The sequence below is a fragment of the Panthera uncia genome, chromosome C2, assembly GCF_023721935.1.
Source record: "Panthera uncia isolate 11264 chromosome C2, Puncia_PCG_1.0, whole genome shotgun sequence".
NCBI classification, from domain to species: Eukaryota; Metazoa; Chordata; class Mammalia; order Carnivora; family Felidae; genus Panthera; species Panthera uncia.
Window position 1 is genome coordinate 105,736,055 of NC_064810.1, and position 27,211 is coordinate 105,763,265.

A 27,211-nucleotide genomic window follows, 5' to 3' on the forward strand; every position below is an offset into this window, starting at 1 on the left:
TGAGGACACACATTCTCTGGTATTCTTGGAGGAGGGAGGGAAAGGGTTGTGGTGTGGGCACTGGCAAGTGGAGATGGAGAGAGAAACGCCAGAGAGAGAGAGAGAGAGAGAAAGAGGGAGAGAGAATAATTCAGACAGGACTCTAGACATGAACACTGAAAGAGGTTCTGCCCCAGGGAGGGACTGCTCTATTGTAGGCAGTCAATATGTCTGTGGTGATCAGAGTGACGAGTGTCAATAATCTTGGATTTCAACTTGGATTTCTCACCTTCCATTTTTGAGATGCTTCTGTGGAGTCACTCAGCTTGGAATCTGATGATTTTCCTCGTGAAACATATTACGTCTCTAAGGTCAAGGGATTAGTATTGGTGATTGAAGCTATACATTTATTATTTCTTAATTTGTCTTAGAATCATAGAGTTGGAAGGGGCAGTAGAGATCCAATCCACTCATGTTACATATGAGGAAACTGAGGCCTAGAAGGGTTAAGTAGCTTGGATAAGGCTATCAGAAAAGGCGGGGCTAGAATTTGTTTTCTTTCTCTAAGCAGAGTTCTTTGCTACCGAAAAAGTAATGTTCTTCTTACACATTCTACTCACACCTCTATTCACTCTCTTTCAAACCGTGTGGTCCATTTCCCTGTCCCAAAGAGAAGTGACTATGTTGATTCAGCATAAAATTTCAGAAAGCTGAGCTGAGAGAGGAAGAGGGAGAAGGGAAAGGGAGAGAGAAAGAGAGAGAGAGAGCAAGCAAACCTATACAAGGGCCTGCAAAGCTTAATGGTGACCAAAGGAATCTCAGTTGACATATAATGTCCAGACTTAATGACACTTCAGACATAAACTGACACCAGCTCACATATATGAAATACAGAAGATAAGATTAACCTTTGTCTTCAGGGGAAGCCCTGCCTGTTTAAGACCATCACCTGGCTGATGGCTTGACCTGGTCTGGGATTCTGCACTTAATCATTGTGGCACTCATGCGGCACCAAGTGAGAAGGAATTTGGCATTTTCCAGTTGGGTGAGTCTAGAAAAACCACATAATTTGGCATGAGGTCGTTTGTGTTTTACCAGAATTTTTCCGTCCTGCAGTCTATATTGATCAAATCAACTAAATTATAACCACCCTGTGAAAAGACCATTTAAAAACCTGCTGCGTCACCTTACATGTCCTCATGCGACACGTCTCCCGGAGATGGTGAAATATCCCATTCCGCTGAGTCACAGCAATGTCCTCCTTCCTGTTCTTGGGCTGGGTCTGTGATGCACAGTGACACTTTGGGAACATATTGTGCCTTATATTTTTACATGTCTGTCTTAGCTAATCTTAAATTAATCTTATTCCTTAAGAATGGGACCCAAATCTTGTGGTGCACGTCTGCATCCGCTCACTCACCAAACATTATTATTGATTGTCTATGACACCTGGTTTCTAAAAAAGGTACTGAAAATACAAAGATACACTCAAAGCACTCGAGTCTCGTCTACCTTTAAATAAATCATAACAATGTAGTGTGGTAAAGGCACGACAGACTTTGTCTGGATGGCGATCAGAAAGTCTCTCCAAAGGCCACAGGCCCTGTTCTGTTTCTTCTTCCCTTAGTCCAGTCTCTGGACTTCTTGACCTTCATCCTTGAAGGCAGCCTTCACATTGATGCCTTCCCCCATCTGAAAATTGGCTACTGTTGGAGCCAGGAAAGTTCCCACACACCTTCTTCTTCATCGCATCTCCTGTTCTTATCCCAATGACCCGCTTTCACAAGTCGACGTGCAGAAGCTTTAACTCATCTTAAGAGTGGGATAACACAATGGTCAATTGAAATGAAGGACAAAAATATTGGAACACCTGTTTACATTCATTTTGTCTAAATTTTTTTTTACATTTTTTAATGTTTATTTATCTTGACACAGAGAGAGCAGGGGAGGGACACAGAGAGAGGGAGGCACAGGATCCAAAGCAGGCTCCAGGCTCTGAGCTGTCAGCACAGAGCCCGACGTGGGGCTCAACCTCATGAACTGTGAGATCATGACCTGAGCCGAGGTGGGACACCCAACTGACTGAGCCACCCAGGCTTTTAAAAATTTTCTTAAAATTTTTAAGAAAAATCTTAAGTTTCTCTAACTTTTCACTTTTATAACACTGGCACCCCATGTAGGCCAGTCTGTTGGCTGGGCACGTATCATGTACAGTAGGCAAGGTACCCTCAGGAGAGAGTGAGGGGTTCCCTGAGCAGAGGGAGACATCTGCTCCCTCTTCCCTTTCAGAGTATTGCAACCATCGCAGGTTATCTGGGCTTGGTTGAGTGGGTTTAAAGATGATATCTTTATCGGTTAAGCGGCCGACTTGGGCTCAGGTCATGATCTCACGGTCCGTGAGTTCGAGCCCCGTGTCGGGCTCTGTGCTGACAGCTCAGAGCCTGGAGCCTGTTTCAGATTCTGTGTCTCCCTCTCTCTGACCCTCCCCCGTTCATGCTCTGTCTCAAAAATAAATAAACATTAAAAAAAAAAAAAAAAAAAAAGATGATATCACCCTAAATCTAGGGTTGGCAAACTATGGCCACAGCCAAATCCAGTCTGATGGCTCATTTTGTAAATACAATTTTATGTATACAGCCACGCTCATTGGCTTACAAATTGTCTCTTGCTGCTTTCAGATAACAAGGGAAGAGATGAGTAGTTGCAATAGACACTGCATGGCCTGCAAAACCTAAAATATCTGCTAGCAAGTGCTTTACAGAAAATATTTGCCAAAACCTGTCTGAAATAGTCCAACTTTGTTAAACTGTATAAGATGGGAGAGGTAGGGCTGTGGTCACAAAAATCGTTCTATCACAACTAGATTCACTAGCTATCTCATGACCACGTTCTTACAAGGTGAAATTAAAGATCAGTTATGCACTTTTATTTTACAAAAACACTAATGTTTCAAAGTTGCTGACCCTGTTTTCTGGTGACAAGTAGCTGATTCTAGTGACCTAGAAGATATTTTTGAAAAACAAACACAAAACCAACCCCTCCCCACATTTCAACTGTCTTTTCAAGTGAAATTGCCTTTCACTTTTAAAGGAGAGAGAAATGCTCACATATTTTACAAGAAACCTGCAGTAGACAGAGCATTTTGAAAAAGAATATTTTGATGTGTTTCCATTTTACATGCTTCTGCTTCTTTAAAAAGCTGTAAATATATCATAAAAATGTTCACATATGCTTTTTCAGAAACACAAGAAGCAGAATTTTCTTATTTAGATGCCATCAAAATGAAGTTTCAATGGAATTTGAAGCTGTATGTTAAAAAAATATAAAAATACAACATTTTTATATTAGTTTACAAGAATAACTGACGGACATCTGGAAATAGGAATATTTATTAGCTGAGTTCCAACAGGAGTCTTTGTCTAAGGGAGTTAAGAATGCAAAAATGAGGGGCGCCTGGGTGGCGCAGTCGGTTAAGCGTCCGACTTCAGCCAGGTCACGATCTCGCGGTCCGTGAGTTCGAGCCCCGTGTCAGGCTCTGGGCTGATGGCTCGGAGCCTGGAGCCTGTTTCCGATTCTGTGTCTCCCTCTCTCTCTGCCCCTCCCCCGTTCATGCTCTGTCTCTCTCTGTCCCAAAAATAAATAAAAAACGTTGAAAAAAAAAATTAAAAAAAAAAAAAAAAGAATGCAAAAATGAGTATGAGTTAGTAAGCTTTGTCAGTAATGGACTTCAATTTGGATGTAAGTATCTTTGTGATATACTTTTTTCAAGCATGATTAGTAGTACTTTTTTAGGGAGAAAAAATATTTGTGTACATTTAATAAATATAAAACACATTTCTTGTTTTTACAATTTTTTGTCTTTTATTTTACATTATTTCCCTCATCTTTTTCTTGTTTTATTTCTATCTTCATGTGTGTTTAAAAAAAAAATATATATATATATATAATTTATTAAAGTGGAGAAGAAGATATATATACTTTAGGAGTAAATAAATACACATACATTGGGATATGCCCCACCCCAAGATTTTATTTTATTTATTTATTTTTAAAATTTTTTTTAACGTTTATTTATTTTTGAGACAGAGACAGAGCATGAACGGGGGAGGGGCAGAGAGAGAGGGAGACACAGAATCGGAAGCAGGCTCCAGGCTCTGAGCCATCAGCCCAGAGCCCGACGCGGGGCTCGAACTCACGGACCGCGAGATCGTGACCTGAGCTGAAGTCAGACGCTTAACCGACTGAGCCACCCAGGCGGCCCAACCCCAAGATTTTAATGATAGGAATGTATCATCGCAATGTTTGGAGACCACTGATTTTGACTCTCAATTTGGAATTTAGCTGACAGGTTTAAATAGGGCTCTACCACTTACTGGCTACATTCTCTTCATCAAAATAATTTGCTACAGGCCTTATTTTCTCAACTGTAAATTGAGATAAGGCCCATCGGGCACTTAACAAAGAGCCTCGCAGATAGCAAATGTTCAACAATTATCAGTAAGTGTTCAATAAACATGAATAAATACTATTACTGTACCTCAGTATCTCCACGTTCTCCAGCCTTCTTTAATATCCCAGGAAAATAACTCAATTCCTCCCGTGTCACTTACTTATGGGAAGGCCAGTACGTGCCCCCGACTTTCCACAGAGGGGGCTTCAATTCTTTGGTAGTGACAACCAGTGGTGGTTGCCCAGTGTCTCTCTCCTGGCTCGGTTGTCGATCACTTGCAGGCTTCTGCCCTATTCCTTTTCTACGGGACTCAGAGAGCAGACGTGAGTTTCTTTTGAGTATTCCTTAAGACTCAAGGCTGTTGTAAGACTTTACTTAAGACTTGTGGAGAACACAAGGTAAATATAGTTCAGAACAGGAAACAACTTAAAATGTAAGTATCACACTACACCCTGCCTAAGTTCATGGACTGCTGCCCACTGCTGGGAATGTCTTATTGATTCTGTCCAGGCTTAGGCCTGGCCTATCTCTCTGTTGTTGGCACTATTCTTTCCTTTTCAAGAACTTTCTGGGGCACCTGGGTGGCTCAGTCAGTTGAGCGTCCAACTTTGGCTCAGGTCATGATCTCATGGTTCACGAGTTCGAGTTCTGCGTCAGGCTCTGTGCTGACAGCTCAGAGCCTGGAGCCTGCTTTGGATTCTGTGTCTCCCTCTCTCTCTGCCCCTCCCCTGTTCACATTCTGTCTCTCTCTATCTCTTAAGGATAAATAAACATAAAAAAAAAAAAATTAAAAAAAAAAAAGAACTTTTTGCTTTCTTAGCTCTTCCTTGAATTTGGGGTCCAACCCCAGTTTCTCAGGCTGTTATGCCAAGGCCTAAGCATAGCTGCACTCTGGGCATTAAACTCCTCCAGGAGTACCAGTCACACTGATGAGTGAATGCTCCCTAGAGTTGTACAATAAGGCAGCCCTGATCCTTTCCATCAAGAGTGGAAGTAGATAAAAAACAAAAAAAACCAAAAAAAAACCAAAAAAAAAACCAACAAAAAAAAAACCCCTTTATTTTCCAAATCAAGAAGCATTAACATATCTTTCTAAATAAAAAGTCATTCACCATATAGGTCTCTATCTTTTGCTAAACAATTCATAGAAGCTTGTGAGTTTACTGCTTTTCTTTCCTAACTCCAAATGATCAGACTGAGTTCTAAGGCAGGAATCAAGGTCAAAATTTGTATATTTCCCTTCTCCTATGAGTCTCTATAGTGGAGCTGTGCGATAGAAAATGCGTTACCCCCACTTTCTTTTCAGATCAGGTCCTAGAAGAGCAACAATATTATCATCACCATCACCACCATCCTGATCTACATGACCACCTTGACCATGAACATCACTATCCTCATTAGTACCATCACCATCACCATGTTCCTTCTCCATCACCACTGTATCACCATTGCTACCATCACCAACATCTCTTGCTTCCATACGGCCCAACTGCAGGCTCTGACATTGGCCTCTTCAGACTTGGGGCTGATCCTGAGTCTTATCAAACATATGGTTGTAGTTCTGTAATGTTATTCCTACCCTTTCCAACCTGTTGTCTTCCTGTGTCTCCGGAAAAACTCTCTGCTCTACTTCCTGGCCCTAGGGTGGGGGTGCTACCACAGTCCTGACACCTCTAACTTAAAAAAGAGGAATTATAAGTGACCCCTTGCCTTTAGGGGCTTCTTTAGGCCCTTGGTCATCCTAGGACAGAAAACCCCTAAGTCAGAAAAGTTTTCCATCCGCTTGGTGCCCCAGTCAGAGACTGACTATCTGCTACTCTAGGAGCCAGTTGGTTTCTTGCCTACTCTGCCCTCTGATGGGAAGTTTCTGTTAAACCAGAATAGCAAGGATGGGATGGCCTTTCAATTGGTGGGCGTATCAGTGCAATGGTGGAAGCCTTTTCATAGTGGCCTCATGATTTACCAATGCCCTTAGAGAAAATATAAGCCTTGCAGCATGCCTTCACAGATAATATCAACACAAAGGTATAGGCTTCCTAAAGGCTTTCAGTTTTCTTTTTGAGTTCAGTATAATCTAGTATAGGACAGGGAAGGAAAGGGCATCAGATTTTAAAAGGTAATAATAACGCTTTCCCTGTAGTTAGGAGCACAATTACAGTAGGAACTAGAAGCTAGTATTTGATACGGTACCTGGACATCCCAAGTAACAAATCAAATGAGCGAACTTTGGTTCAATTATTTAGATTGAATGAAAGTGCCATGTAGCATAGGTGGGTGGCAGGCTAGAAGTAAGGTTTTACTGGAATACAGCCATGCTTGTTCACTTATGCGTGGTCGGTCTATGGCTGCTTACGATGGCAGAGTTGAGTAGCTATGAGATTCTGTATGACCCACCAAGTCTACGATATTTACTGTCAGACTCTTTATACAAAAAGTTCATCAACGCTTGCTCTAAATAATGAATACTTTTCTTTTCCAGGAGCTGGCAGGAAAGTGAGTTGGACTGGTCTTTCTCTGCGTCATAGAAGCAAAACCTGATTAAAAGTAGGGAATAGTTGAGGCAGGGCTCCTACATACCCTGCTGGATCTGAGAGCATTTAGTTCTAATTAGTAACAGACAAAGTAGCTTTCCAAACTTCAGTCCAGTGTACGATATTACAGATTGGAGCCAAGACCCCAAATAATGAGAAAGTTTATTTGCTTTGCTTCCTTTGGGCAAATACCTCCTCAGAGATGTTGTGGGAAGGTGAAGTGACTGCTCCAAGGCAGAACTGGGCATCCCCAGAATTGGGTTTTCCCAGGTTTCTATCAGAATACCGCCTGGTGATGCCTTAATTCCATCAGATGTTTTTTTGCATTAGTGGAGGGAAGCTAGTTGAGTATGCTTGCTGGCAATGGTTTACATTTATCAGCTCCAAGTAGGCTACTCTCACCGTCACAAGCTCAAGACCTGCAGTGTCCCAGCAAATCTGAAGGATGAGTCCATTTCTGATGCTGCCCCTTATCAATTCCCCTCCCAAATTCTGAGAACGCCAGACTTTCACAGCAGTTCCAAAAACCTAGGGGGGGGGGGGGCGTGGCTTTGATGCTGAGAGAAGGTGGACAGTTAATTTATTATTTTCATTATATTCTGCTTACCTGTATTTTGTCTTTACATTTAAAAATATGTAAAAATGGTTTACATTAAAAAAATTTTTTTTTACTAGAAAGTAGGAGTTTTTGAGTCTAAAACTGAGGAAAATGGATGCTTTATCTTTGCAGGGGTTTATCCCTACTCCCAAATACAGATCTTCAATTTGGTCTCATTTGAGTCCTTGAACTTAAAAAGAAGTGAGCATTATTATTGCACTAAGTGTTCTACATGAAATCTCCTTTAATCTTTGTATAGACCATGAGGTTATTTATTATGAAGAAACGGAGTCTTAGAGATGCTAACCTGCTCAAGTCACCTCACATAGAGATAATGATTCGAGGATTCCAATCTAAGTAATCAGTTTTTGTTCTTGCCCCTCATGCTGCACAGGTCTTCTTAATGTCAGTCCATTAAGAAGGCCAAAGTTTCACATTAAAAATAGCTCCACTTAGAATCTGGAAGTTTCAAAGACCAACCAGTGGTAAATCCAGCTTTAAGTCAGTTTACAGGCTTTCTGAAACAATGTCTTTTCCTGCCATAACCATTGGGTCTTTAAGGAAATGAATACCTAGGGTCTTTGTGAAATAGACTGCACAACTTTCCTAAAGAGTGCCCTATAATGCAGTCCCTCAACTTAACCTGAAAAACAGTATGTGTAAAAGATACTTATTGATTTTTCTCCCCAACAGCCATTTCCCTTTTTCCTAATAACATCTCAATCTTGCTCAGGTATGGGTGATAACTTGCTTAATGGATCCCTCTCCTGCCCTAAGGAGTGAATGTTGATTAGTCCAAATCATTCATAGTGATTCTGTCTTCTTTGCCAGGCATTGGGCTAGGCATGGACGCATGATACAACCCGGGACAGTAAGACAAAAATGGCAACCCACTGGGGTGCTTATGTAAGGTTTTTCTAACTTTTGAAATTAAAAAGAAAAAAAAAAGGAACTACTTGAAGCTCATCCCTTCCTACTTTTGAATGTTGCAAATAAGATGCAGTCTTATCTGAGGCTAGAGTAGTCAGGAGTCATCTTGTAACCATGAGGGGAGAACCAAGGGAATTATACAGAATCCTCGGAAATGCTGCACTTTTTGAATTAATTAGTGTTGGAATAACCTGTTCTGGATTTGTTAGGATAAAGAATTCATTACATTCATTATGATTTAAGGCACCCTTATGCATTTTTACCAAAACAGTCTGATTACCCTGACCCTTCTGCAAGACTCTTTGGAAGAAGCTACTACAGAGAAAAGCAAAGCTAAGCAGATGTCCCTTCCTTCAAAGCAAAGCTCAATGCTGTCTTCTGGTAAGAAGCTCCTGAATATAGGGAAATAAGACAATTAGGAGTGGAGTTACGCTTAATAAGATTTGAGACTTTAATGAGGTCTCTACAAAGACTGGCGTTTCTGATATTCCTTAACAGAAAGGGGCTGAGAAAAACCTCTGTACTTTGCTAAGGTAAAGGAAGCTACTTTATATTGTGGAGCACAGTGCCTTTTCAAGGAGGAATTCCCAGGGTTCTAGAAGCCAGTCAACAAACGTTTTCTAAATAGCTGTGCACTCTTTCCTATGTAAGAACAAAAGATCACCCAAAGGAGGTCTGGATCTGCAAAGTATACCCACTCTTAGACAATCTTGGTATAAAAACTTTCCATCCCAACATCTTTTCCACCAATTCACTAAAGTAGTTTGTTTTCTCCCTTTCACGAAGACTGGGCTATCAAACTATAGTGCTTGTCTTTATTCAGTATTTAAATACTCTCCAAGGGTGCCTGAGTGGCTCAGTCGGTTAAGTGTCTGACTTTGGTTCAGGTCATGATCTCACAGTTTGTGAATTCGAGCCCCACGTCGGGCTCTGTGCTGACAGCTCAGAACCTGGAGCCTGCTTTGGATTCTGTGTCTCCCTCCTCTCTGCTGCTCCCTGGCTAGTGCTCTTTCAAAAAAAAAAAACATTAAAAAAAAGATAAATATCCCTTAAATGAAACCTTATTTTAAGTGAGGTTTGTCTTTAGCATGTATATAAGCATGTATATATTCCACTCTCGGAAAGCCACTGGTAGTTTGTCTTGGAATTTCACATAACATTTTAAAATTTCCAACAAGCATTAAAATACTTCTTATTTTAGTCCCCTTTTCAATTGCTAATTTATATTAGAAGAACTTCTTGATAATCCTTTAATATAATTTATATTACATTTATTACTTGTATTAGCTTCTTATTGCTGTTACAAATTACTGCCAGCTTCGTGGCTTAAAACAACACAAATTTATTACAAGTTCTGGAGGTCAGAAGTCCTAAAATCAAGATGTCAGCACAGCTGCAATACTTCTGGAGGCTCCAGGGGAGACCGTTTTCTTACCTTACCCTGCTTCTAGAGACCACCAGCATTTCTTGGCTTATGGTTTCATCCTCCATCTTCTAAGATGAGCAGCATAGCATCTTCCAATCTCATCTTCTGCTTCCCTCTTATGAGAACCTTTGTGATTATCTTGGGCCCCCTTTCTCAAAACCCTTGATTAAATCATGTCCACAAAGCCTCTTTTGCTATATGACAGAACATATTCACAGGTTCCTAGGGGTCATTATTTAGCCTACCATACTACCACTTCTGTTAGTACTCCAGTGGCTAAAATCTGATTGTATATCATGAGCTAGGCACAGGGCTAACTGCTTTACATTTTTTAAATCTCCATCCACAAGCCACACATTAAGATTGTATAACTTTCTCAGGCTTGCGACTAAGCCATTGCTTTCTGATAAATGAGAGTAATTCATCAGAAAATTGAGTAACAATGACTTACAAAATCTGCATTTCTACTCCTATCTAGCACTGACTTGTATATGCCTACAAGTTAACTACAAGTAAAACTACAAACTCGTATTTTTAGAAAAATGTAAGTCATGTAGGTAGAAATTTGCGTTTAGAAATAAGCTATATTTATGAGTTGCTGGAACTAAAGCTGTAGTTTCTGGGTTCAGTTAGCTTAGATCACTGAGACCAATGCTAGTTAGATTTATGGTTGCTCTACCTAAGTAGGGCATTTCACTGCACTCAGCTTAGAAATTACAACTCAAACTTTTGACCAAGATCCTAGGAAATGCAGACCTTTAACCACGGCCTTTATCAGAAAAGTGTGGGTGAGTCCCCAAAATCCATCCCTGCTGCTCAAAAACCAGTTTATAAAACGATGAGCATTGAAGAGTCCCTCATTATCACGTAGTTGAGTAGCATCTGTTTAGGGTCCGCTTGCCAGTCCTTAATGTACCGTGAAACACTACGTAGTGCAGCTGATGTATCTAAATGGAAGGCCCACCAAATGACAATCTGGCACCTAAAACTTGCTAGGTATTACAAGGGTTAGAGGCTCTTGCACACTAGTTTGAGCCCCTTAGCTGTCTGACTTAAGGCTTTTAAGATTGGACATAATTAAGGAGACACACAATTATAAAACTTGAATACAGAAATAGTTTAGCCCAGTGGCTTCCAGCCTGTTGGGTATAAACTCTGGCAGCATCTGGGAGTTATTGTAAGGGGCCCATTAATCCATTTGAGCACCAAATGTCTGTAGACTAAGTATATTCTACTTATCAAACACAGATATGGTTGTGATGAGTAATACGAATTTCCTTGAAAAGATCACTGAACTCATAGAAGTCTATAATCCTTTTCCTCTTATTAATCATTAGGTGCTTAAGGGCAATTAAGTCCACGAAATTCCGACATGCTCAGAGTAGTAGGGCACCGTTGCTTTCAGCTTAGAGAATTTAGCAAAGTGTCCACAAAACACTTCTAACACACAAACACTTCCATTCATGTAAGATTAAAGCTTTAAAAGAGCTCATCTGACAGGCTCCTAGAAGGTATGCTGAGGAATGAGTTGAACAATAACATATCAAGTAAGACCAACTAATAATGCTGATGAAAACTTTCAACAGCAAATTTTTCTTTCTACCATATCTTATGAGAAAGGTTAGGAAAAGAAGGTAAAAAGCACTGTTTCATGTCTTTAACTTGCTTGCAAGAGTATCTAAATCAATAAACTGGATAGGGCAGATTTTGAAAACCAACACTATCCTCTTTAAAGATTATGTATCTCGCTTTTAATTTGTAAATAAACACTATCAGTTTGTATAGAACTTTACAAAAAATGTGTGCGTTGTAGGATTTCTTATTTGTAGTCTTTCAAAATCACAAACTTCTTTTTCAAAGGTGAGAAAACTAACCATATGAAAGGTTAAGTGATTTTTTTCCCAACATTATAGTATAGTTATAATGGAAGAGCTTAGGTTATTAAAAAGAATACACACAACAGCAGCAACATAAGTAATGTGGATTAGATTTTAGAAGGGTCATACAGAATTTTCTAAACACATTTTGATTATTTGATCCCAATTAAGGAAAACCAGAAACATTTTGTGGTCATCTTACCTTCCTTAAATGGAGGAACAACCCCACTGATTTAAATGGACTGTATAGCACTGTTTGAGTGTTGAATATATTCATTAAACAAAACTTTTTAAATGTGTATTTTTGAGAGAGAGAGCTAGATACAGAGCATGAGTGGGGGCGGGGCACAGAGAGAGAATGAGACACAGAATCGGAAGCAGGCTCCAGGCTCTGAGCTGTCAGCACAGAACCCTACACGGGACTCAAACTCGTGAACCGTGAAAGCATGACCTGAGCCAAAGTCGGAGGCTTAACCAACTGAGCCACCCAGGCGTCCCAAGTATTGAATATATCCTTTTTCAGTCATTTTCAGACCTCGTATAATAAAAATTCCTCTTTAAAGATTAGTATTCCAGCTCTAATGATTTTCTTTATATCCAAACAATCACTTACTAAAATAGGTTGGTAGCAAAAGGCAGAGTTGGGTTTTAGAATTTATAATTACAAAGGATCCAATATTGGGGTGCCTGGGTGGTTCAGTCGTTAAGTGTCCAACTTCGACTCAGGTCATGATCTCGCGGTTCGCGAGTTCGAGCCCCATGTCGGGCTCTGTGCTGACAGCTCAGAGTCTGGAGCCTGCTTCAGACTCTGTGTCTCCTTCTCTCTCTCTGCCCCTCCCCTGCTCACGTTCTGTCTCTCTCAAAAACAAACATTAAAAAAATTTAAAAAACAAAAAACAAAGGATCCAATCTTTATAAACTTTGCATATAATAAAAAAACCCTTCCTGTCTATAGGATTGTGTGACATTGGAATATTTCAAGGAGCTTGCAGCTTTTCCTTGGAAATCTTAACCACAGTATAAATTAAGTTGGCTGAGGGGGCCCTGAGTGGCTCAGTCGGTTGACCATCTGACCCTTGGTTTTGTCTCAGGTCATAATCTCATGGTTTTTGAGTTTGAGCCCTGCTTCAGGCTCTGGGTGGACAGCCTCTGATAGTGCAAAGCCCGCTTGAGAGTCTCCCTGACTCTCCCCTGTGCCTGAGACATGTGTGCATGCTTTCTCAAAATAAATAAACTTAAAAAAATTTTTTTAATTAAGTTGGCTAAAAGCTAAGGTGCTTGACAGCTGACAAGATTTCTATATTCCTCTTCATATTATTTCCTTCAGCACCTGTTGATGGGGAACAACCTGCCCATATTTTTCACTACAGCTGTTTGCTGATATATAGCTGTTTCCCTTTTCCTCAAATATTTACCTGCAAAATAAAATATTCACTCTTCTCTTGTCACTTACAGTTGACTCCTAACAGAGTTTCTGCTGATTCCTAGAGCACCAAAGTTTAAGTAGCAGGTTCTGGTTGGGTCTGTTCATTTAGTGAATCACACATTCATTCAACCAATCAACCAGCATTTACAGATCATCCACTATGTGCTGAATTCGGTCACCTTAAATGGAACCAAAACAACAACAAAAAGTTTTAAAGAATTACCAGAACTTTTATTTTTGCTTAGTTTTATTAAAAAAATAAATATGTCATAAAGCTTTATTTTCCTTTAAGGAGAAAAAAAGGAACAAGTTTCATAAAATCAAATAAGCAATGGTAAGGTGTCTTAACTTGAAAAAGATTGGGAATCACTGGTTTACAAGTTATAATTGAATGAAAGAACAACTGTAACAGCCAGTTGGCTGTTTCATGCCAATGGCAGCAAACAACAAGATCAACTAGGGCAAAATAAATAATTGTGTGGAAGCCCTGATAAGTGCTTAAACAGACTGATTCACTGAGACATCAGTATAGATATATCTTGTTTTAAACAACACAGGAGTTCCTGAAAAGTTTTGTGTAAATGAAATAACCACAAACATACTAGGAGAGCTTGGTATCTGAAAGAATTCCATGGTGAATTCTTTTGTGAACAACCACTTCCACTTCTACCAATCCAGGTATTTGCTTTGCTAAAGGCAAAGTATACCTAGCTGCTAACTCTCTGAAGTGAGGCATTAGCATACACACCTAACATCGCTCCAGCTGGGCCAGTGGCACAATTTCCCAGTTTGTGTTTCTATTAAGTAGTGTAAAGTACAGAGTCAGCCAGGGAACCCAGCTGCATCTGGCAGAGCAGGCACAGGGGTGGGATAACCACCTTTAACATCACTTCCAAGCCAATAAATACTTTTGAGAGTCTACTTTGTGCAAAGCACAGTCATAAACCTTATCAATTCAGTTATAGATGTAACTTCCTTTCTCTAAAACCTTCAGTCAGGGCCTAGGTCTGGAACTCTAAAATAAAGTAATACTAGTAATCCTCAAGACTGGCTTTAACCAAACTAGCTGCCCGATTCCTTCAGATTGGGGTAGATGATAATGGAAGAGACTGAGCTTTCTAAGGCTGAAGTTTAACAACACAATAATCATGTTTTATATAACCAGTTAGTGAAAAATTTTGCTGGTGACAAAAATTTTTCAAATGGTTTCTTTTTTTCACTTGATGGCAAACTCTGGAGAACAATTAAAGTCGTCGCTCTCTGGCCGGGTGACACATTTCAGTTCTGCTGATAGAAAATAAAAATTTCTTTCCACCCACCAGAATTTCGTGAACTTATCCTACACCACAAGTGATGCTTTGGACAGGGAAGAAGTATGGTAGTACCAGCTCCAGTCAGTTTTATCATTATAAATAAATAGAATCCTCACCTTGCTCACAGCCTCCATTTCATTTGGCCAAACTTCTACCAGGCTTAAGTCACATTTAATTAGTTAGGCTGTTCAGTTTCTTTCTTTCTTTTTTTTTTTTTAAATGCTCCTAATACCATTGCTGCCTATATGTACAAGTGTGAATAAAAAGAGAATGCAATCTTTAGTCTTTTCCACACTGAGTACACTAACAACAATTAGTAAATAATTAAAGAATAAGTGGTCATTTTAAAACTTGTGTTTTTCTTTAAAAAATTTTCACTTTCTAGCACTTAAAAAAAGGGGTCTTAAAAGTGCCCTATTAATGTCCAATGCTGTTCCCACTCTGTCCTACCCATCCAAAACCTGCTACAAACGCTGGATTGAGTTCATATCAAATAACTTAGCCGTACCAAGATTTTTCAAATGGAAACAGTGTTACTGACTTCTTCATATTGGATAACAAAATAAGGGTAACTCTGATCATCATTAAAAATGACAAAAATCTGAGGCTCAAAGAAATTATCCACACAAGAGTCATACAGGTCGCTGGTGACACTGCCAGGATTGACAGGAGGGGGCCGTCTCATGCCATGACTGCCCATCGTGTATCTGCCAGTTAGCACTTTGGCCAGAAACATGAAATGGACTCCTTTGGACGACTTCTTAGAAAAGTTATGAGAGTAGCTTGCCTTCTTTGCAAAGTAACTGCCTTGTCCAAACATTGTAGCATGCTTTCCACAGACTCGAGGGTCAAAGTTGTGCTTGCAAATTCCATCTACCACATCCTGGGATGTTCCATGAAATAAATGTCTCTCATTTATTATTCTGTCACGGCCAAACATTTTCCTGTTCATATATTCCTTTTTCCTAATGCAAACAGTGGGCAGGGAATTCAGAAAAAGGAAGGTACATATCAATTTAATAGGCAAGACATAGTCATAAACTTCTCTTTATTGTTTCAATGGGGAGGAAGTGTTAAAGTAGTTTTCAAGGGCACAATGTCATCAACGATCATATTAAAAGTGTACACTTATCTTTTCCACTGCAGACAAGAAAAGCCCTTTCATTTTTTTTCCCAACACCTGTTCACTTACTTTGTCTTCCATTCCAAATCTAGCTCAAAGACTTACCTTCTCAGGATGGCTTGTCTAATTCCACTAACCTGAGGGTCTCTTAATTCTGAGATTCCTCAAATCTGCATGTATTCTTTTTGTACCACATTTGTTATTTGAGAGGCAGCACAGTCAAGTGATTAAGAGCAAAGCCTCTGGTGTTAGACTGCCAGGGTTCAAACTCTAGCACATATCTTATTAGCTGTATAACATGTGGGAAGTTACTGAACTTTTATATGACTCAGTTTCCTCTCTGTAAAATGTACACTGCAACAATCCTACTTATAGGTCTGTTTGAAGAGTATATGTGAGTTAATATATGAAAAAATACGAACATATTAGGTTTTGTGAAAGTCTTTACTATTATGTTCTGCATTTGTCATTAGCTACATTAAGAAAAGTTCTCTTGAACTTTTCATACCGCTGACTCACCTTTTATATTTCTCCCAAAGAAACTGGTTTTGGACTCTCAATATTTGCAAAATTCTATATTTAAACTCAGGCACAGTCTTATGAAAAAGATTATAAATGATTCGATAACTTTTGTCCTCTGCAGAAACAGGCACTTGGATGAAGTCCTGAGATGGATGCATATAAACCCAAGTTTCAGGGTAAAAGTTTGCTGAGGTGACCCCATCTGGGCAGATAATCTGTGACGAGGAGGTTGCTTCAAGAGGTGGAGGAGCCTGTGTGGGAACACCACCAAGTGTCCTAGAAGGGAGCGGAAGGAATGTCAATGTAAAACATTCAGAGATAAGCACATCTCACATTATAGTGCTCTATAGCAATATCTAATATTATAATTTGTATAGCTTAAATGCTTATTCAAAAAACAACATAGAAAATGCTATGTATTAAAGAAAAAAAACTTAGAGTAACACTGCCTGTATACAGATAACCTATCCTCCTGGTGGAGAAAACTCTGGAATGTACTGCTACAAGGCAAGCAAGAGCCAATTTATAAATATCTTTACTTTCTGAATCTTGGACTCCTCTTTTGCTTACAGTTAAAGAAACTGTTTCAAGGGAACGACAATTTATATGCATTGTTCAAACTTTGCTGTACTAAGCAAAAAATTTGCCATTACTAAAGGCTATGTAGGTGGGGGGAGCAGAATAATGGGGAGACAAAGTAAGGCAGGCAGGGGAAGATGACATAAGATATTAAAAATAAAAAAGCTTATACTTTTTGTGTAGAAACAAACAAAAATCAATGGAGTAGGCACTGAAAGCTGACATTTGGCTTTTGCTTCATTTTTCAATATCACATAACAAGAAAACCATCAACTCTATTCAAATTTTATAGCTTTAGGTGTGGTTAAGATTGAGCTAATTAACTTTAAGCTCTAGACACCAGAATGCATATTCTTGAACCTTTAACAATTCAGGTCTTTACATTTTGAAAGATGTGTTTAGATAAGTAGCAGCTTGATGGTTACTTATTCCTGCCCAATTAAATGCTTAAATTTAAGTTATATTTTTTTGGCCATTTTCAAAACAGAGGAAAAGGGGAGAATCAGAGGGATAGGAAATCCTGGCCCTGAGACCCAGATTCAGGGTCAGGGTATTATAACACTCATCAGCACAGAGTGGTCACAAGGAAGCAGTGAGTGTGCCAAATGGGTTAAGAAACTAAAATTTTCAGAAGAGCTTTGTGACACAGAGGTTACGACTCTGAATGAACATGCAAATAGTCTCCAAGAGCATATATTACCATCACCCTCCTCATAATCACAGCCACCTTACAGTAATAAGCACATCCTACGGACAGGCTTTTTACACACAGTATCACTACCCTGCAAGATGGCTTGGTTATCCATACTTTTCAAATAAAGATCCTGCTAGCATAATAGCAAAGAACAGAGACAGGATTTGAATCCAGGCCTATCTATCATAGTTTATAGATGCAGCATTCTCTACTTCTATAAACTTCATAATTCATATACATACATATATAGATATATATAGATATAGATATAGATATAGATATATAGATACATAGATATAGATATAATTTCTCCCCTAAGGCTTGAAAGTGATGGATGTATACCATGGTTGCAACTCAGGTTTGCCTGACTCCCACTCCCACCATCACCACCACACCACACAGTTTTTTGACTTTTAAGAGATGGCTTGTTAAAAAGCTAAAAGCTACAGAAGCACAACTGCCTCCTCTAACACCTGTCCCCTTCAAGTCACTGTACCTACAACTTATTATGCCTGAAAGTCCCTGTGAGACACAGAGAAGTTCTGGATAGAGCCAGGGCTTACAGAATCCCTAGGTGCTTTTAAGTTCGGGGGTCAACTTAAAGGGGCACTGGTTGTTCCAATCTTCATGGCAGAGGCACAACAGTTCTTGTCCTCTGGAGCATTTTCATAAATCCCTGACAGATTCCTCCAGAGCCTTCATTCACTGGCACATTCTTCTGAAGAGAGGCCCCACTGCTTTAATCAGATTCTGAAAGGTCTGTAACTCCTTAAAAAGCCATCACTACTCTGGAGAAATGGCAGGAAACATAGAGTATAAGCTCCTTATTTTTAGCTGTTCCCTCTATTCCTGCTCTACAAAGAGAGTAAGTTCCAGCCTACCAGGTTTTCCAGTATTATTAGGGATTGAAGTTACCAAAAGAGGTTTCTGAGTTGAGGAAGGAAAGGAAGATTCTCCCAAACCACTCTGCCCAAAATAGGTTTTAGGCTGCTGTCACAGCTGTACTGAAAACCTGGCACTGACCATAGAAGACTCACATACTTAAAGATGAGCCTGTGTAAATAAATCCTAGCCATCCTAAAACATTAAATTAGATTTTATCATCCATTCCTACCTACAGATGCTTACTTTTAACAAGCCAACATCCCAATTAGGTTGAAACATAAAAATGCAGATAGACAGTTGTCTGATGGGACTTCTATACTCCAGTTGCTATGGGTTAGAAATACATATTCCAAGCACAGTTACAAACGTGGCTTTATTTTCTAGGAATGCCGAGTTCATATTTAGCTCACGAGTATTCCAATGACATACTGCGTGCTTCACAGTGCGGTACCAGGCAAAGTTGAAGGGTATAGAATTTATACTTCAGGACCTCTGAAGAACGGATTTTCAGAATCCAAGGTCATCTTTTACACTCTCTTTCACTCCCCTTGCCACTTCAAAAGATGTTTCCTAACCCACTTTTAATGATGATGTAAAAATTAATTTATTTTATCCTTTTTGAGGAGTAGTCAAAGAAACTCTATCAGGCTTTCCCATGACCATGAGGTGACTGCACCGGATAGATGTCTTTTCAGCTGAAATGAACTCCTAAACCTCTAAATCTGAGATTTATTTGCTTATGCTGCCTCGCTCAAGTATTCCAATAATATTAAAAGAATAAGCTCCTTCTTATCAGCCTCATTAAAAAGCAGCAAGCACAAGAAAAAAAATATGTTCTTTGTAACTATGAGGTGATGGATGTTAACTAAACCTGATTGTGGTAATCATTTTTGCAATATATATGTATGTTAAGTCATTATGCTATATACCTTAAACTTAAATGGACAGAGGTGTATGCCAGTTACAGCTCAATAAAACCGAAGGGAATAAAAAGCACCACCAGGGAAATTCTCATTTATAAAGAGCCAAATTTGCAGGAAATTCATAGATTAAGTCTTCTCTCCCCACCTCTCTTATTCTGGCATTCCCAATTCTTAGGCATCTCTGATTCACTGAGAACTGTAGCCTTTTTGACACCTATGTTGTTTTTTTTTTTTAATTTTTTTTTTAACGTTTATTTATTTTTGAGACAGAGAGAAACAGAGCATGAACGGGGGAGGGGCAGAGAGAGAGGGAGACACAGAATCGGAAGCAGGCTCCAGGCTCTGAGCCATCAGCCCAGAGCCTGATGCGGGGCTCGAACTCACGGCCGCGAGATCGTGACCTGAGCTGAAGTCGGACGCTTAACCGACTGAGCCACCCAGGTGCCCCTTGACACCTATGTTTTAATTTAACTGTCTGTATTTTACTTAAAAACAAAACTTTCTTCCTGGCTAATAAGATTAAAATTGTGGTCTCTCTGACATCTATTTTTGCAGTCTGCCTTTTTAAAAATTTTTTTATTTTAGAGAGAGAGAGAGAGTGGGGGAGCATGGCAGAGGGAGAGAGAGAGAATCACAAGCAGTTTTCACACACAGCACAGAGCCTGGCATGGGGCTGATTCCAAGGATCCTGGGATCGTGACCTGAGCCAAAAATCGAGAGTCGGAAGCTCAACTTACTGAACCACCCATGCATCCCTGCAGTCTGCTTTTTGAAACTAATCGGCCTCTATTTTCTTCCCACTAGGCCAGTCTAAGTGCCCCACAGCTCCAGACTCTAGGGCAGATAGGAACTGAAGGGCTGCATTTACCCATTCCACTCTGATGAACTTGCTGCTGCTTTGCTCTTTTCTCACTCAAGTGTCTACATAATCTCTTTGATTTGCTAAGCTCTTACTTTATACCTGATTATCACTGTTCCAGACAAGAAGACTAAAATAGGAAATTTTAAAAAGGAAAAAGAAGAAAAAATAGAGTGAATTTCTTTGTTCTCTTATTAAGCCTATGTTATAAATAGTAAGGTGCCAAATTTGTGACGTTTATAGTTCATACTTTTACAAAGTAAGCCTAAGTTTAAAAAGAAAGGGGGAGGGGTTGTTCTACAATTACTTGTTTTAGGATTGAAACAAATCATGTTCAAATCATGTTCTGTAAAACCCCCCCAACAATGCAGTACTCGGGTGAGCATTCTTACTCTCACTCAGAAGCTACATCTTGCTTGATTGTCTCAGCATGCCAAGCTGCTGGTCCCACTAATGAGTTCTACCGTCTCACTAGGAGGACAATATGTTCCTAACTACCGGACGCTGACACTATCTCCAGCTGTGCTAGTGAAATCACAGAAATGGCATTTTTATTAGATTCTAAAAAAAAAAAAAAAAAAAAAAAAAAAAAAAAAAAGAAACCTACAAGGTAAAATAATTCACACTTGGACTAGAAAGAAAGCACACATTTACCCCAAGCCAATATGCATTTCTAAAATCAGCATTACTAAAAATTGCTTTTGGATACTGAGCATTTCAGGGATTTTTATTCATTTGTATTTTTTTTTTTTTTTGCATTTTGTTTTTAATGTTCCCTTTGCAATCTCATAATTAGAATCATTAAGATTCTGTCATAATCTGGGAAAAACAGTTTGAGACTGAAATTAAAAAAAAAAAACTAGTAAGAATATAAAAACAGCATCTCTAAGATTCGTAGAAGAGAAAAACCAGTATTACGCTAGGCTTCCCCAGTCCATAAAACCAAGTAAACCTAGTATTTTAAAAATCGGGTTCTAAATATGGTATATCTGACGAGAGTACATAACGATTTCCCTAGAGTTACTAACTTTCAAAGATGGCTATGCTATTGGTAACATGCTCCACCTTTTTGGCATCTATGGAGATGTGCCAGTGGGCTATTTAGAGGTGGGGAAAAAGAAATGGCACTTGGGAAAATGGAAGAAGAGCTCACCTATAATTCAGAAGGATGAGTTCAGTCTCAACCTAGAAATAGGACAGGTAATTTTAGTGAGTGTTACAGGAAGGTGGGCCTTACCTAGCACATGAGAATGCAAATTATTTGAAAAGGATTCTTCCCAAGAAAATTCACTCAAGGAAGAATGGGAGAAAGCAACCTTGGAGGACTCTCCCTACTTGTCCTGGCAGTTTACCTGGACTAGGAAGTAGTCCCATTACATGGAAAGACATCATCAGGAAACTCAGTCTTCACAAATGCCAACTGCCTCATTCCAGATATAATTACTTTTAATTGTGTAAAAATGTTACTTCTATTTGCTTTTCAGTTCAAAAAACCAATTGGATAATCACTCTTTTAGTGAGGTTAATTGTAGCTTATCTGAATGCTACTCTTTAAAGACTTAAACCCATTGAATAACTCAAAATTTCACATTCTCGAAGTAATAACCACGTTAGTCTCTTAAAATCTTTTATTCTTTGGCATTCAGTTGTACATTTACATAAAATAAGAGTAAAGATTAGGCATTCCACTGGACACTTACTGTAAATATGGAAGCAGTATAAAACAGGAACGGAAGAGGGGTCTCCTTTTTATTTCTCTCCTGAAGAATGAGTTGTGGAGGATGTAGTGGTTGTTCCACATCATAAATCTGACCTCTTTCAGACCCCTAGAGTTGGCTTCTTCAATCAATCGAATAACAGACTGGAGCAGAAAACAGAAGGTAAAGAAAAAAAAAGTTAGAAAAAAGCAATCACTATGAAATATGAAAAATGTTACTATAAAGGCAAAAATAGCTAACCTTGCTGTTAACATCAATAAAGTTTCAATAAAGTACAGGCAGTCAAATTAATCCCTTTACACACAGGATTTTTGGGGAGGGAATAGGGGGCAAAGATGCAGAATAGAAAGATGCTCCCTCTTCAGAAGATCACGGTCCAACATAGGAAACATTGAGGCCCAGGGAACTACTCTATTCTAGTTTGAGGCCTTAACAATGTCCTAGAGATTTTTTTGTTTATATTTCTTACGGGAATTTTCAGAAGAGGATTAAAGATGATAGTGTATACAGTTCAAATAAACTAGTTAAGTTCTAAACCCAAGAAATCTTTCAGAGGAAAAACACAGGGACAGCCCAAGTATTCTGAGAATACATTTTAAAGAGCTTCTTATTCTCCATGGAAGGTATTAGATACTAGTGACTACTTAAGAGAGTCTCAGAAATTTTAATTCCATTGTGTATTATTAAGCAATTAACATATTAGGTAGTTTTCTTTTGTTATTGCCTTAAAAAATAAAACCTAAGGGTAAAGAAATCAGTTCTCCCTTTTTGTAATGCTGTAAATGAATTTAATCAAATTAAATAAGTCAGATCTTTGGAATGTGAAATTAATCTCTAAAGCCCATTTCATCATTTTTAAAACTGACTCAGAATTCTCATTCAGAGGCAAAGTAAAGCCACCATCATTTTGAAAACCTTCCTTTGTGATTGATGAGCTATTCTTACCATCTCAGACTAAGGATGCATATGCCAGAATTTTAAATGACTGATTTGCCTGACCACAGCTAAATAAACATTGTCAAGTATTTCTTACAGGGGCTTAAGAGTGCTGGTTTCCCGTCAGACTTCCGAAATGCTAAGTGTAACACATGATCCAATGACCACGAGCCCAGGAGCTAGAAATAGCCAGACTTACACCAGTGCTCATTTCATTAAAATTATTCCAAAGAGGCACTGAGTTTGAGTACTTACCAATGTAACTACTTGGTCTATATAGTATAAGATATTGGGGAAAACATTTTACCTCTTTGATAATAGTGGTTTGTATTTACGTATTCCAGAAGATTAATGGAAAGAAATGCATCTTCAGAAAGGCAAGACCGAATAATGTTACTTGTATCAATAACACTCAATTTTACATCAATAAGCTCTTTGATTTGTTGTTCTGTCTAGTCACTGTTGTAAAGGAAGAAAGAAAGGACACTGAAAGGCAAAAAATTTTTTAATGTACTTTTTGGAAAAAGAACCTATAAATACCTCAGGATACTCTCTCCATCCAAAGTGGTCCCTACAGAAGAACTTCCAGACTGTGTGATAAATAGAGTTTACATTGCTAGAGGGTGGTGTGGACAGCCTTCGTAGTTGGTCAAATTCAGTTGTTTCATACACATTCATGGCATTCAAATCTGCCCAAAATTCTTGTCCTCTAAAAAGAACCCCCCCAAAAAGAACTGTTAATACATTGGCAAAAAAGAAATGTCTAAACATCTCATCAAACATTAAAAATATGTAGTAGAGCATGTTGTAGAATTTTCAAAACTTGTCTTATTTGGAGTAAAAGGACATTATTGGTTTCCTCATTTTCTACATGCTTTCTCTTAACAAGACCAAAAGTTCCAGGCCATGGAGTTATGGTAGGACTGATGCTATCCCACAGTCACTGACCTAAACCAATCAACATAATCCCACCCTCCCTACAGTGGGATGAACTAAACCCTGGTCTCAGACAATCAGGGGGTCAGTTTTAAGATGAAGCTGACATAAAAAGCCGGAAGTGAAACAAAAGAAACTTCTGTTGAAGACTGCCCTTTTTTCAGAGGCATCACTTTACCTAAGCCAATACAGGAATATATAATATTGCCTGATGAAAGACAGGAAAGGGGTACCTGGGTGGCTCAGTTGATTAAGCATCCAACTCTTGATTTTGGCTCAAGTCATGATCTCACAGTTTGGGCTGACAGCACAGAGCCTGCTTTAGATTCTCTCTCTCTCATTCTCTCATTCTCTCTCTCTCTCTCTCTCTCTCTCTCCCTCTCTGCCCCTACCCCACTTGCTCTCTCTTTCTCAAAATAAACAAATAAAACTTAAAAAAAAAGACAGGAAAAAAAGGAAAAAATAACAAGACCCCAGATGAGACCAGCATTGCTATTCTACCCAATATCAATACTATCTTTTATCCTGAAGGGAAAAAGAAAAAGTTGGTATAACATGAAGAGAAAAACAGTTTGGATTAAGTTTAGTTATAAGAATATTTTTGTCATTTTGTTATCTGGTCTGCTGCTGCTGAATCAGCACTTGATAAATATCTCAGTACTGTCAGGAGAAAATCTCACTGTATGAATCAAGATCATTTAAGAATTATAATGGATGGTCCCATTAAAACATTTGTCCTTTTTTTAAATTTTTTTTTTGACTTTTTTATTTATTTTTGAGACAGAGAGAGACAGAGCATGAACGGGGGAGGGGCAGAGAGAGAGGGAGACACAGAATCGGAAGCAGGCTCCAGGCTCTGAGCCATCAGCCCAGAGCCCGACGCGGGGCTCGAACTGACAGACTGTGAGATCATGACCTGAGCCGAAGTCGGACGCTTAACCGACTGAGCCACCCAGGCGCCCCAAACATTTGTCCTTTTTTAATGAAACTTCCTCTAGTGTTTGAAGCATTTGAACAATTATTTTAAGGAACCAGAAAAATATTCATTGTATTGTTCTCTCTTTTTGTATGTTTCAAATTGTTCCTAAGAAAACATGAAAAATAAAATATATCCTAAAGTAACATCATAGGTATCAGCAGAGTGACCAAGTTTCTAAACACATTCCTTCATTTTTCTACCCTTTCCACAACAGATTTCTAAATGGATGCCTCTAACTCACAGGATACTCCAGATCCAGTAGCACTCACAATGACTGGTTCATGTGAAATCCAGGTGTCTGAACAAATATTCCCATTAATTAACTAATTTCCTTGCCATAAATTAGGATTTTGAAAACTATTAATTTTGACCTATGGGTTTTGTTGATTAGTACAACACTTTCCAAATTCTGCTCTTGGAACACTTGCTTCAAGGACTGTGAATGGGTAATCCCCGTAAAAAGCATTCTGTGGTCAAATGTTGGGAAAAAAACTTGGTTACACAAGGCTAAACAATTTACTTACTACAACCATTCCTCAGTCCCTTTTGTATGCTAAGGTAAATACTCAAGTACCATGATGAGGGCTATAAAGTATCCTTCCAAACCTATGACAGTGCTCTAGCTTTTTTTTTCATTAATACCTAATAACATATCTCGATAACACCCCTGGCAAACGTCAGGGCAAGAAAATCTATTTCCCACCCTTCACCCTAGTGTTCATAATTTTTGAAACAGGTTCTATTTGAAAACAAAACAAAACAAAAACTAAGTCATCTATCCAACTAATGGTGCCACGAAGCACATAACTTGTAAAAAGCAGTATGTTTCTTTAGAAAGAGGAAAAGACAGAAAGAAAGAAACAGGTGAAAGAAAGAAAGACCTAAATAGTGGGATATGATCTTAAAAGGAACATTTATATTTAAAAGTTTTATTTATTTTGAGAGAGAGGAGAGGAACATATTCTTTTAATTAAGTGTAAAATGGGAATAAAACAATAAAATGTAGTTTAAAATTACATTTGGACATTTCTTTGTTTAAAATTATTTATGTTAAATAAGGATATTTAAGTCAAAAGGAAAAGTTGTTTCTGGAAAATTCTTAAAAAAAAAAGAAACATTGAAAACTGCAACTCCTATACCTAAATTAAACTTCACATCGAATTGCTTTAAACAATTTTCACTTAATTTTAGGAGAGTCTGATTTCATTGAGCAGAGAAATAATAACCTGTTTCTCCCTCTTAACATAGTTTCCAGTATACAAACAGATTTTCTCCACTTTAAGTTTATCTCCCAGTAACTGTTTCCAATTATGAGTTAAATCCTCAGTATTTTAAGGAATTCTTAGAACAGGCCACCTGGATAGCTCAGCTGGTTAAGCATCTGACTCTTGATTTCCGCTCAGGTCATGATCTCACGGCTGTGAGACAGAGCTCCACGTCTGGCTCTGCACTGAGCGCAGAGCCTACTTAGGATTCTCTCTCCCTCTTTGTCTGCCCCTTCCAGGCTTACACTCTCTCTCTCAAAATAAATAAATTAAAAAAAAAAAAAAAGGAATTCTTAGAACAGCAGTTATTATGTTAATATGCATTATAAACAGCCAATGCTTTTTGCTGTTCAAGTACCAGATTTTATTCTGGACATCACTCTAGCAATTTCTATTTAAGCTTGTATTATTAAGACTTCATAGATAATGATTTGCATGAGAAAGACATCTAAAACTGCAGCTTTTGCCACATCCTCTGTGCATTTCAGTCCATTGGGCATTATGAAATTTCTATGACAAATCCTAATTTACTACAATCAACTGTTCTTTGGATTGATGTATCAAAGTACTGTTTTAGCTCTATTTGATTTTCAATATGCTTTTCTAGACTTTGCAGAGACAAAACAACAAATTTGAAAAACATTAAATTATCTTTTTATAAGATTAATTTTAACACCTGCTCTCCCTTAAACAGGGAATGCTTCAAAAATCCAAAGCCAAGAGTTTCTTTTCTCCTCCATCTGCATCAGTAGAAAATGCATGCAGTACAGATGCCAAATTTTCAACATACACCACTTTTCCTTATCAAACCATTGTTTCCTATTATGAGAAAGCAGTTATGAGTCATGTATGTGTGATAATAGTGATGGTGGGCTGTATTAGGCAATACACAAAGAATTAAACAGATGTAGTTCCTGGCTTCTAGGGGCTTCAAGAGAGAAATAACTAACAAAAACATAAAGCCAAAGAGTCGGTACATCTGCCTATCCAAACTTATCAGTGGCAAATACATCCTGGGAATGAGAGGACAAAGAGTAGGCATGCAGCATGATGGGAGAGGAGGTAACTGGTGTCCAGGAATGGCAGCATTCATTATGGGACATAAGGTGGTTACTGGTGCTCAGGAATGGAAAAAGGTCAGGAAAAATTAAGAGGCTCTACTGCACCAATCCAAGATAGCTTTCTCGAAGAGAAAGAATTTTAGGAACAGTTAAATAATAGGAAATAATGCCAATAAGAAAAAGGTTGTGTGGAAGAACAAG

At 38.6% G+C, this 27,211-nt stretch overlaps 1 protein-coding gene across 1 annotated transcript in view; it reads right to left on the reverse strand.

The window, feature by feature from the left end:
• Positions 1-13,446: 13,446 nt before the first annotated feature.
• The window catches only part of TIPARP (TCDD inducible poly(ADP-ribose) polymerase), a 30,486-nt gene continuing 16,721 nt past the window's right edge, over positions 13,447-27,211 (reverse strand). Inside the window, exons 3-6 of the mRNA XM_049628656.1 lie at positions 23,310-23,478; positions 21,816-21,976; positions 16,173-16,451; positions 13,447-15,495 (exon numbers count right to left, since the gene is read on the reverse strand). Of these exons, the coding sequence (XP_049484613.1) occupies positions 15,048-15,495; positions 16,173-16,451; positions 21,816-21,976; positions 23,310-23,478 (1,057 nt within the window). The 3' untranslated portion in view covers positions 13,447-15,047. The remainder of the gene's footprint in view (positions 15,496-16,172; positions 16,452-21,815; positions 21,977-23,309; positions 23,479-27,211) is intronic.